This window comes from Rousettus aegyptiacus, unplaced genomic scaffold, assembly GCF_014176215.1.
Source record: "Rousettus aegyptiacus isolate mRouAeg1 unplaced genomic scaffold, mRouAeg1.p scaffold_m13_p_4, whole genome shotgun sequence".
NCBI lineage: Eukaryota > Metazoa > Chordata > Mammalia > Chiroptera > Pteropodidae > Rousettus > Rousettus aegyptiacus.
Genome location: NW_023416307.1, coordinates 1,546,281 through 1,559,111, shown reverse-complemented (window position 1 = coordinate 1,559,111; position 12,831 = coordinate 1,546,281). Strand labels below are relative to the sequence as shown.

General features: G+C 53.9%; 1 protein-coding gene across 1 annotated transcript in view; it reads right to left on the bottom strand.

Moving 5' to 3' along the window:
- The window catches only part of DSCAM (DS cell adhesion molecule), a 510,406-nt gene that overhangs the window by 97,496 nt on the left and 400,079 nt on the right, over nt 1-12,831 (bottom strand). Inside the window, exons 15-16 of the mRNA XM_016121720.2 lie at nt 11,293-11,460; nt 7,474-7,544 (exon numbers count right to left, since the gene is read on the bottom strand). Of these exons, the coding sequence (XP_015977206.1) occupies nt 7,474-7,544; nt 11,293-11,460 (239 nt within the window). The remainder of the gene's footprint in view (nt 1-7,473; nt 7,545-11,292; nt 11,461-12,831) is intronic.

Here is a 12,831-nt window from a genome sequence, read left to right as displayed (position 1 = left end):
GGATGCCATTCAATTCACTTACGTCACACACTGCTTAACGAGAGGGACACGTTCTGAGGAAGGTGTTGTTAGGCCATTTCCTTGCTGTGCGGACTTCGGAGAGTGAAACTTACACAAACAAACCTAGCCAGTCCCGCCTACGGCACACCTCGGCTGAGTGGCTCGCTTCCGTCATAGTTGAGTTCCGTCATTGACGGAAACGCCCTTAGTGGATGTAGTGTATGTATGTTATTCAAAGCCATGTTGCCTTTCATTTGACCTGCAGATTTGTCCTCTGTTAAAAGTGAAGTCTGCATTTTAGGAGAACCAGGAAAACTATACATGGGGGCAGCCTTTTGAGAACTTTTCTGAAAATCACTACCTATCCGTTTCATTGGATTAACAGAGATATTTTCTTTCTTTCTTTCTAGCAGGGAAATTTCATAGTTGTTTACATGTCCTGGGTAGTATTTGTCATCAGAAAGGACCATGCGGTCCAGAGCCATCAGGGAGGCCAGCTTCCAGGGTGTGGGTCAAGGTCTGGGTGGTTACTCAAGGGACCAACCGAGGTATTTTAATGTGCCCTCGCCGCCTGCATGCTCATAGTTGTCAAGTCGGTGCTGTGAGTTGAGTGGAAAGAGAATATGTCATTTAAATGTGCTGTTGTTTATTTGTCTATGACCTAAAGAAAAGGACTCGCAGGGTGAAAAGGGTTCAGGTTTCAGCAATGAAAATAAAGTAACGTGCGCAGGGTCATTTTTAATTGGATGTAGAGATCAGAGAATTATCCAATTTTCTTGAAGTCTAATCCAGCCCTTTCTATGCTGTGTCGAAGTATTCTTGTACACAGTTTACTTGCTGTAGATGCACTGAACTTATGCTAAGCCTACTTTATGCATGACGTAATAACATGTTGTAAAGTTCTATTTTTACATATGCTATTCATTTTCACACTGTAGATATTATATGGTTAAACATCTATGACATTAAGTTTTCATGGCTAAAATTACTGGTAGTGTACTCGATCGACGATTAAGTAATTTTTAATATTATCCTGGCCATTACCAATCCTAGCATCTCAACCTTAGAATCAAATCCACTTGTAAAATGTGATGCTGGTGTCCTAAACCAAGACAGACCTACATCTGGTCATCAATAAATGCCCAGAGCGAGTGCCTTTTTAGTTGCAACCTCATGGTTCCTACTCATTATCTGTTTTTTTTTTTTTTGTATTTTTGATAACATGTTTTCTAAGTAAAGGAAGAAAAACCATCCTTGCCTCCTGACTTACTGTAAGCTAATAGTTTAGACCCTGTTTATAACCTAGCTGTTCTAAAACAGCATGATGACCGCACCTGCCCTTCAATGTCTTGCATTGTGCCAGGTTCACCCAGGCTCAACGTCAAGCTTTCAGAAGAGACCGTCTGAAAGGAATGCCAGCTGATGAACGTGGATGGCCTTGGTTCTGGCCTTTGGTCCAAGTTCGATTTATGTCCTGTCAGGGCCACTTAGCTGGAGATTGTGTAGCCTTTCCCCTGGGACCGAGTGGGACGAGCTTCCTGTGCTGAGTCTCAGCCGGTGTCTCTTCCCGGCACGTCCGGGTGTCAGACCTGGATCCCACACTCTTGGTGGCTGAGCAGCTTTTGGAAAGGTGGGTGGCATCTTCTCGCTGCATTTTGAGGCAGGGAACCAAGAGAACTCCCTGCCGAGGACAGGAGGCCAGCCAGGGCCCTCGGGGCAGGCGGGCTGTTGGCTGTGCTCTGGGATGGTTAACTGGGGTCCTTGGAGAAGGCCAGTCCTATGGCTAAGCCCAGAAGGCTAATTAAATGGGCAGGTGAAGAGAGATGCAGAATGCATTTGAAATGATGCAAAGAAGCAATGAATGGTTTTATTAAAGGTCCCTGTATGTTTTATATATGCATGAAAAAGTGAGATGTGATTATAGTCAGGTAGTGCTTTCTAAGGATGCCAGAGGTTTCCAAAGGAAAAACTACCCCTCTTGATATAAATATTTTAACATGAACGCTGGGAGTGGTTCACACATTTATTTAACAAATACTCGCTGTGGTTCTATGGAGCATAGGGTGAACAAGCAAAATATTCCCTCTGCCTTCACAGAGCTTACAGTCTAGCCACCCATACGGAGTGGAGAAAGAATAATCCTACTCCATATGGTTGACCAAGAGACTTGAAATCCGTTTGGTTTTAGTCTCTTGTTATAGGGAAAAGAGGTCGGGCTTCTTAAGACGAGAAGGGCCGACAGTTCCGTAAAGATCTGTAAGACATGTTGGTTGTCGGGATTTTTAGTAAACCCGCTATAATTCCAACTCTAGAACCAATTGATTAGTTCATAAAAGAAATGTAAACTTTTGTAATTTTTCATAGCCTAAGGACTCAAGTGAGAGTTAAATAAATTAAGCAAAATTAATTTCGAGGTAGCCCTTTTGAATTCCAGCTGACAGAGGAACAAAGAATGTTGATTTCTTCAAGTTACGCTGATGTTAATTTGTAATTTGGAAAGAAAACAGTTGCAGGTAAAGATGTATATTTTGTCTATTTTCTCTAACTTTAATAGCATTGGGGAAAATTTATAACATGAAGTTGGAAGGGATAGGAAAAGGAGCTACTATTTGTTGAACCTTCCTGCGTGTGAGGCATAGTCTTGGCATCTCACATACATTAGTTATCAGTTGCTTAGAAGCCCCCGGGCAGAATGCCTGGGCGGGGGGCCTCCCTCTGACGGTCACGAGCCCCCAGATCGTGGGCGGGTCCCTTCAGCTTCAGGCTCCCGCTCTGGACAGACCTGGGCATGCCCAGCGCACGGATATAATGACACGAAACACACACGAGACGGGCACCGTGCTCGGCAGAGGGCGACTGTTCGGGCAGATGGCTTCCCCCAGAGTCCCGGGGCTGGAAGACGTTCCTCTCCCAACGTGCGTGCCGTTGTTGGAGGCAGAGTGATTTAAATGTAGGAGTCAAGTGGAGCCTGTAGTTTGCTAAATCATTACTAGGAAGGTCGTAGTAATAACTGGTTTTAAATGGCGGACTTCGCCATCATCCCATGGTGAAAGCTAACCTCCGAAGCTCATAGATGGTAATGATGCCTCGATTAGTTGAAATTATCAGAGACCGTGGAGATACAAAGCTGCAGCTAAAAGTATTCTTCAGAGTGCTAACACTTAATTGTATCCCCAAACACGCAATGTTCATATTTTACGGAAGTCATACGTCTCTTCTGTAACTTTGCTTATTCTAAATAAAATCTTGGCCAGAGGGTATGATACTGAGGCTCCGGAAAGTGCTAAAATTATTTTCCAGATTTCTATCCTGAGTCATCAGTTTGGCAATTGTTTTCAGCACTGCAATATTTAAGCAACTGAAAATTTCATATTTTTGGGACAGCCCGTAGCTCTAAAACAATTTCTCATCATTTACATCAATAGGAAAAAAAAAATATCTCTGCCTTAACGTTTCTCTGGAGAAATGTTTTCAGCTATCAATAAAAATTAAATCTTGCACATACTAAGGGTTTTATTTTATGAGCACACTAAAAAGCAGGCATCAAATTGTCCTTAATTTGCATCAAGTGGGATCAGTTAATTCTGAGGCCGGCCGGAAGAGAGGGTGAGGCATCGTCAAAACACACTTGTTCTGTCAATATATTTATACCGAGGAGATGCACTAAAATAAGAATTTTCTGAAAAACCAAAGCATTCTTTAGTTTTACGATGTTCAGATACTTAGATTGTTATCAATAAACTGTAGCTTTAAATATTCTCTCTGACTTTGAATAATTCTAGTAAAAGCATGCAGTATAGTAAATTGCACTTGCTTATGCAAACCCTTTGCTTTTTCGAAGGGTGTGGAGTAAGAGTGAGAGAATGAATATTATCGTTTACTTTTTAAATTTTATTTAGACCCACTTACGTTATCTCGTGCGTTCCCGTTTAGGCAGCGCTTAGCATTTCTATTTAATGCAGACTATGTAAGAGTATCTAAGAGCCTTTCCGAGCCTTCGCCTTGCACGGTACAGACGATTAAGCGTGGCGCTGGTGCTCTGTCTAGCGGGCTCGCTCTGCAGTGACGTGCGGATGGCCACGTCCTCCACGACTTACTGCACGTTTATCGGACCATCACTGTGATTCGCTTTTCAATAAACTGTAGCAGGAACCCGTAAGTAAGTGGCGGGTCTGCCCGGCACGCCGAGCAAGGACCGTGTCTGTCGGGGTCAGCCATCGCACGCCGAGGGGCGTTTCACGGTTCGTGCGGTAGACCCGGCCGCATCGGGAGAGCCCGACGCCTCGGGCGCCGTCTCCCCGGCACTTCCCGGAAGACGCCACGCGCCAGGGGGACACGCCTGTCGCCGGCCTCGTCGGTCCCGACGCACGCACGCGCTCACCCGCTCGCTCGTTCACGCGCTCATTCGTCCCTGCAGCTGCGCCCGCCGCCGGGACCTGACGGTGGGAGAGGCGCGCCCTGGACAGCGTTGGCGCGGGCGACGGGACGTCACCGAGCCTTCGCCCGGAGGACGGGTGGCACGGAGCATCGGGGAATGAGTCGGGACGTTCGCACGCGCTCACGTGGGCAGCCGGGCAGGACCGGGCCGGAGGAGGGGAGACTGTCGCGTGCGAACGCCGCGAGCCACGGCGGTGGAGAAAGAGAGGATGGCGGCTCGGGGCCCCCGCCGGGCCCCTCGCCCCTGGGGGACGGAGAGCGGGGCCCCCGCCGGGCCCCTCGCCCCTGGGGGACGGAGAGCGGGGCCCCCGCCGGGCCCCTCGCCCCTGGGGGACGGAGAGCGGGGCCCCCGCCGGGCCCCTCGCCCCTGGGGGACGGAGAGCGGGGCCCCCGCCGGGCCCCTCGCCCCTGGGGGACGGAGAGCGGGGCCCCCGCCGGGCCCCTCGCCCCTGGGGGACGGAGAGCGGGGCCCCCGCCGGGCCCCTCGCCCCTGGGGGACGGAGAGCGGGGCCCCCGCCGGGCCCCTCGCCCCTGGGGGACGGAGAGCGGGGCGCCCGCCGGGCCCCTCGCCCCTGGGGGACGGAGAGCGGGGCCCCCGCCGGGCCCCTCGCCCCTGGGGGACGGAGAGCGGGGCCCCCGCCGGGCCCCTCGCCCCTGGGGGACGGAGAGCTCCGCAAGCCTAGACTCCGCCTCGTGGTTTTGGGTCTATAGTTGGGAGGCCATGGGCAACCTGGGCCAGACTTGAAAATGTAAAAATCTGAAACTTTCTTTGGTGAAAGAAGCAACTGAAATAAAAAAGGGGAGTGGCCCACGTCGTTCAGCAGCAGGCGCGTGTGCCGAGCCGCTGTTTGGGCAACCGTCTGCGTGTTAGGAACGGGCCGCCGCCCCGACCTGTGAGAGGTTTTCCCGCTGAACCCCAGAGCCGGTCTCCCTTCCATCTCGCGTCCCTCCACGGGGCACATCTTCGCCTTGACCTTGAATGAGTTTCCACCTCAATGTCCCACGATCCCTGGTACTTCCGTCCCGGGAGCCTGCCCTGGGGCTCCCTCCTTGGGCCAACGCGATTTCTCCCTTTCTTTACGTCCTTCTCCTTTCCTGTCACCTCCTTCCACAAAAAAAGTAAATCCGGAAACGTCGTACCATAAAACAAAGGCATATTTTAGGCAGCGTACCCCACTTTACAGGTACTTTGAGATGTGGATAAGAGCGTACGATTCGGTCGCCTCGGGGACGCGGTTTCCTTGCATGTTCAGGGCCACGGGAAACATCGGGCCAACGAGTGGGCCGCGCGGCCTCATCGGCGTGGGCACCCCCATCCGTCCGCGCGCTGGCCGCTGCCCAGAGAGGGATCGCTGGCCCGTGAACAGCATGCCGGGACCGGTTCACGGTCCAGCGGAAGCGAGGCTTCCTCGCAACCCGCCCCACGTTCATCCTTTAGACGTTAAGAAGAAACTGAACTGCGATTGGCTGGCATTTGCTGCTATTTCTCTACGGAGACAGAAAGGAAGTGATGCCTTTCAAAGGCTGAGAAAAGGGTCTCTGCTTTGTTGTGAGAGGTCTGTGGACAGACGCCTCCCTCAGGCAGGACCCAAAAGGCTTCGGGGGCCAAAGAAATCGCTGGTCTTTTTCAGTGGCAAAAACGCAGGGGAACAGGAGGGAGAGTGAGTCAAACGCTACAGCCTTGACCTCCAGCCGGGGCGGGTCGGCGCCCCGTGCGCGGAGTGGCCGAGACGCGGACAGTCCGGGCCCCGCCGAGTGCCGTTCGTAACGCAGTGAATGATGCTCGCAGCTGGGGACGTGCTCCCGGAGCTGGCGGACACCCCTTCCCACACCACGCAGCCACACCGTCTGAGCGGTCAGATGGTCCCAGCCCGCTGCCTGCTTGATCCTGCTCGTCCCTGGAGCTGTGAGAAGCCGACACCACGGGGCTCCCTGCATGGACGGGATGGAGCCAAGCATGGTGCCCGGCCCCACAGCGAAAACCCCCTTTCTGCTGCAGACGCCTGTCACCTTACGAAGGAGCTGGCTCTCCCAGGAAAAGCTCAGCGCGAGGCGAGCGGCTTTGGCTTTCACGGTCCCGGGAGGCGTGTGCCTGGAAGGCCCCACTGGGTGCCACCCTCTTCCCCGAGGGAGAACATGGGACAAGGGAGGAGAGAGGCAAGAAGAAAACCCAGGCGGTGAGAGAAACCAGAGAGGGCAGGCGAGGGCAACGACCCACCCAACGGCGGGATCGGCATCTGGATAACACGGGGTGTGGCCTGCGGCACGTATGGCCAAGGGCATGTTAAGAGACGACCGAGTCCCAAGGCAGCCTCGCCTGCCGGGTCAGGGCCGCCAGCTCAGGTCTGCTCGTGACGAGCCGGCACCAGACCGCGGGCCGACTGCCGCTTCCCTCGCTGGGAACGCGTGGCTACGGGAACGTGGGCGCTGGGCAGAAGGACATGCTGCCCGCCACGGCGTTTCACACCCCGGCTCCCTCTCCCAGCGCTGGCGACAAGCCCCCAGCTGACCAGCGGCCAGTCCGTCCCTGTGGGACACACGCTGGGGGACCACGGTCTCGCACAGCAGCTGCCTCGGCAGAGGAGTCGCCAGGGACAAAGCAGAGGGACGCGCTCGAGGGCCCGGGCGGCCGGAGGTGAGGCGAGGCCTCCCGACCTCCCTGCCAGCTCGGTGGCCCACCTGCTCCGCCACGAGTGGCCACTTTGGAGAAGGGATGAGAGAAAGGCCCCCTCGGGGTGGGAAGGATGGGGCGGACAGGCACGTCCTTTCCATCATTTGTCTCCAGACCGACGCTCGGGATCCGAACACGATTCAGAGAATAAAAACAAGACCAACAACTTCATTCTCTGTGGCTGTAGAATTTGCTGCAAGTGCATTCAGAATGTGGACGCGAATACTGGATCCTAAGAGAAGGGCTTCTAATCTGGGTTCGCACAGCGCGACGCGGGAGTCTCGGCCCCCCGACACGGAACGCGAGCGAAGCGCTCCGCCGCGAGGACGCAGCGCCGGGAAGAAACGAGCGTTCACTCAGTTTACCTTCCAGGTGACCCTGATGCTCTGAGACGAGATGGGCTCCAGGTGCACTTCCTGCGGGGGGCCGTCAGGAGCTGAAAGAGAATGCCCAGAGGCCGGTTAGAGGCCTGCGAGTCCCAGAGCGGGCAGAAGTCCACGCAGCCGGCTGCACGCAGGCCCGGGGGGCGGGCCACCCCGGCCCGGAGACGTGAGTCGTGGGCTGTCCTGGGCCGGCCAACCGGGCGGCGTCGCCGCATACTAAATTCACCCCGGGTGTTCTCGCCCCCGGGGGTAACGGTGGCCAGGGCCGTCCCCATGTTCCTCCTCCCCATGACTTTGACAGCTTGGTTCAAGTCTGCGCGAGTTAACTGGTAAAACGGGATGTCCCCTTTACAACGCTCTGTCTGTGGTGGCTTTAAGAACCCTTCTCTTTCCCTTAGAAGTCTCCTTCCATGACACGATTTGGGGCTGCTCAGGTGCTGAGCTACTGAGGCCAAAAAAAAAAAAAATTCGGGCTGCTTCTGCCTTTGACTCCCTCTGACCCTGTAGCTCTTCGCGCTTTCCAGTCAACGATTACCGTAAACCAGGGCTGTGGCCGCAGACAGAGGGAAGCTGAACAGTAAAACAAATATGGGCGCAACCCAAATGCCCCTCAAGAGACGGTTGGATAAAGAAGTTATGGTCCATATATACAATGGAATATTACTCGGCCGTTAAAAAAGTGAGTTCCTACCATTTGCAACGATATGGATGGACCTAGAGGTTATTATGCTGAGTGAAATTAGACAGAGAAAGATAAATACCACGTGATTTCACTTACATGTGGACTCTAAGGAATAAAAAGAACAGACTAATCAAAAACAGACTCACAAATACAGTGGGCCCTCAGGTGATGGCCAGAGGGGAGGGAGGTTGGGGGCTAGGAGAGTGGGGTGAAGGGTTAAAGAAGTACAGATTGTAGTTGACAGATGGTCACGGGGATGGGGAGCACGGCACAGGGAATGCAGTCGGCAGTAAGACGACGGCTCGGTGGAGGGCCGGGGGACGGAGGGGGCAGCTGGGGCGATCGCTTTATGAACTACATAGATGTCTAACCAATCCACGCACTGTCTACTTGTAACTAATTAAAATAAATAATATTTTATAACATGAAGAAAAAGAGCAAAATGGGGTGAAGCTCAGGCCAACCTATTTTTAACGACTGTATGGATTTAGTCACATCCAGTTAACGATCAATTAACACGCATTAGAAACGCACTGCCCGCTAAGTACCTGGGGCACAGGGGATGTAAAGCAGGCTTGTCCCCTCAGGGTCCCCGGTCCAACCAGGACGATCGGATGCGCGTGCGCGCACACGAAAGCGCACACACGCAGACACACACGCAGACACACGCACACGCAGACACACACACATGCACACAGACACACAGACACATACACACAGACACACACGCACGCACACACACATGCACACAGACACACACACACAGACACACACGCACGCACACACACATGCACACAGACACACACAGACACACGCACACACACGGACGCGGGAGCAGAGGCGGTGGGGTGAGTCGGGTGGGGAGAGGGAGCAGAGGCGAGGCCCGCTGTGGATTCGCAGGCTCGGAGGACAGTTCAGACCCAATCGTCTCTGTCTTCTCAACAAGACAGCAAGAGGCGAGGTCCAGGGGGCAGAATGGGGGTGCGGGGTGGGTGTTCGGGGCTTAAGGAGCACGGCGAGGGCTTGGTGCTGGCCGTGGCCCGTGGCGCGTCCTGCACGAGGTGGCGCTGGCCCGTGGGCGGCGACCTGGCCCACGGGACGAAGGCGGAGCGGGGCCGGCGTGCCCGGCCGTGGCCTTCGTGAGACCGCTGACGCGGCGTGGGGCAGCCCGCTCCCGCACACGGGGAAGACGTGGAGGCCGGGTTTCTGTAAGGACCCCGTGGCCGCCTCCCCACGTCAAGCAAAGAAAGGGGCAGCTGGGCCCATGGGTCATGGGGGGGGGGTGCGGTCAGTACAGGGGTCACGACGAAGGAGAAGGCTGAGCGCTGCCTCAGGGACCGCGCTTCGGGGGGCAGCTTGTTCTCCCCACGTGCCCAGTGCAACGGAAGTCCAGGGAGTTCGTGCACCGTTTATATAAATACTCGACTAAGATTCCATGTTTGCAGGCGCACGCGAACGCTCACTTCCCACTGGTTTCTGGGGACCGCAAAGTGTGCTTAGAGCTTGAATTTTTTCCATTCGCCCGACACGTGTGTGGTAAGGCAAGGAAAAGCGTCATGACGTCCACTTTGCAGATGAGACATGGCGCAGAGCAGCCAAGTATTAGATGCCGAAGACACTTAAGCATGATGCCCTCCTACCGGCCGCCCCCGAAAACAACATTCGAGAACCGTTACGTTACCGTGTTGAGAAATGAGCACTCGTTCAGGAGGAACCGCACATTTTCACCTATTTCCTAGAGGACAACATTGACTACCACGTAGCAAAAGAGTTAAATGCATCTGCTTTGATCCGGCAATCCCAGGTCACGTCCTCCGACCTAAGAAAATCACCTTGAAAATGGCAAAAGGTGTAGCAGGAGGACATTCATCACAGTGCTGTTTGCAGTGACAAAAACCGGAAAACAGTTGACACACCCAACAACGTGGGTGTGTTAAATAAATGGTAGAAGGGACCGGTACCTACTGCAGACCGCTTAAGACACACGTGAGTGATGTCTATTTGGGGTGCCTGACCCAGGGTGGAGGGAACGAAGTCCACAACAACCCTGATTCCCCGACCGAAAGAGGAAACGAACTTCCTCTTGGACTCTTGGTCCTTCGGGGATGATCACTTTAACCTTGGCGATGGAGAATCAGGGATCTGAGACTAAGCTTCCGACGTCACCACAGCAGTAGGGGGTGGCCGGCTCCTGCTGCCGGCGGGAAGGGAGAAGCTAGGTTTGGGCACTGGACACTCTTTGCCCCCAAGAGATGAGCCGGGCTTTGGTCCCTTACCTTTCCTCCCCTAGAAGAGCCCGAGGTGAGCTCACTGTCCTCGCTCCCTCCGGGATGTGGGCCGCCGGTCGGCATTCATTGTCACTGCCTAAGTGCTCAGATCTCTACAAGCCAGTTAATTTCGCCCTCTGATACCCACGAGTGGACGCGGTGTCGAAGGGCGTGTGCACACTTGCGTGTGCCCGCATGTGTGTGCATGTGTGGGTGAGCGGGTGATAGACCAGGTTCCAGAAATGATTTAGCAGGTGAGGGCGACGCGTTCCTAGACGGCTCGAGGTGCTAGGTGTACGGAAGGTGTTTTGCTGTCTTCAAAATGCTTGTCTGTCTCTTCTAAGTTTTCAACACCGAATATGAAACACTTTGCAATAGGAAAAAGAGCAATAAAGTTTAATCGTAGAAATAGTGACATTTCTATGCAATCAAATAAGCTGCACCACCATCTCCCTAACTCCTCACGCAGACACATTCTTGCTGTTTCCTGGTTAAGTCTTCCTCCCTCACCTGGGCTAGATAGGATCTTGGGCAGGACATATATACTCATGGTTCTTCTGTCACCCGGATTCTACGCATCCGCATAGAGAAATTATAAAACCAGCAGAGTTCTTTAACTCTCACTAGACTGTTAAGGTCTCTGTCTTTTTATTAAGTCTTGGGTATGAGAACCTTGAACTAAGCCTGAATTTAAGAGCAGCGCCTCCCGAGTCGGAGGCGGAGCATCGCCTGTGTTTCTGGAAGAGTGCGGAGCTACACAGAGCTCTCGCCAGAGGTCTGCTTCTGCATGAAGCGGCGGAGCCCCGAGAGCCAGCTCCGGGCCACTGGGCACCCCCGCCTGGACCCACGCACCTGCCTCGTCCGCGGTGATGGACAGCTCATTGCTGGGCTCGCTCTTGCCGATCCGGTTCTTGGCGTACATGCGGATGCTGTAGGTGGAGGAAGGGTGGATATCAATGATGGTGGCCGAGTTCAGCTGAGGGGAAACATCTTTGGTTCTCTGAGCAGAATCCCAGGAGTCTTTTGGGTTTTGTTTTTCGAAAAAGAAGAGACAGAGACGTGAGTTTTTTCCCTCTGCCTTTGAAAGTTCACAAGTAGGAATTAAAAACAAAAACAAATAAACAACAACAACAACAAAAAAAAACAGAAAAAAGGAAAGAAAGATTACAACTCAAAGTGAATTCTCGATGCAATGACCCCGAGGTTCTAGAAGGTGGCCTGGCCCTCATAGGCGCATTGGACCACACACTCTTTATCTACCCACCGTGGGGACAAGGGCTGCAGGCACCTGAGTTCAGGGAGGGATGTCTGACATGCCAGGTCTACTGGCGGAGGTCACAGAGGAAACTAGATGTGGTAGACTCTCACGACAGCGAGATGGACGACGACCATGTCTAAACACTCCTCGTGACAAAAGGAGTAAGGGTTCAGACGCACCCCACCCGAAAGAAAAGAAATACTCGTTTCTAAAAAGTATCTGGAAACTGGCAAAACCTTCAGCCATGTCAAATCCTGTCTCCCAAACACACAGTGGTAACAATGAAATGCGTATAAAAACTAATCTCAGTCTCCTGCACAAACACCATATGTACGTCTCAGCTTTAAATTGTGAAATTATTTGGTCTCAGATCCCTTGTCGTAGGCGTTATTTTTCGACCACGGCTAATTTTAAAGGCAGCACGGGCCTCCTATGAAGAGTTATCCCTGAATTCGTGACAACGTGTACCTGCCGATCTTAGAGCTTCGACCGACAACGAGAATGTCGGCAGATGGTTCTTATTTCAGAAAGGGTTTGGGAAGGTGCTGGTCAGGGCAGGCGGTCAAGAGAGGAGCCGGATGTCACCGAACAGAGAAGCCCCGCAATGGCGAACAGAGACGGCGCCCACGTCCTCCCAGACCTCCCCCGGGGCCCCCCTGTGCAGTGCTCGTCACACTGGTGAGAAGTTCATCGCGATTCTGCAACCCCATGAGGCCGGAGGCCACCCTCGCCGCGCTCGGTGCTGTCACAGAGACCCCAACACGGACCGAATGCGCGTTTACAAGATGAGTAAATGGACAGCAGATACGCAGACCTCTGCGTCCCGGGAACGACCCCTTCCCCACCGACGGTGGCCGTGGGGTTTCAGAGTGCCGTTCCGCCCGAAGGGAACTTCAGACGCGAGAGGGTTTCCGCACTTGCAGCAAAAAGACATGGCCTCGCGCCTCCCTTTGCTCTGACCGATCGGGGAGCGGGCCGTCACGGAAGCTGACGGCCACCTAGTCCAGCTGAAAGGACAAGCGGCACTTGTGTCGCGAAGGCTGAAGGCAGATGAGCGGGACAGGAAAAGAAAAGACGCCACGAAACGTCCGGCGACGGGAGAGGAGAACATGGTTCGGCAGAGCATGGACGAG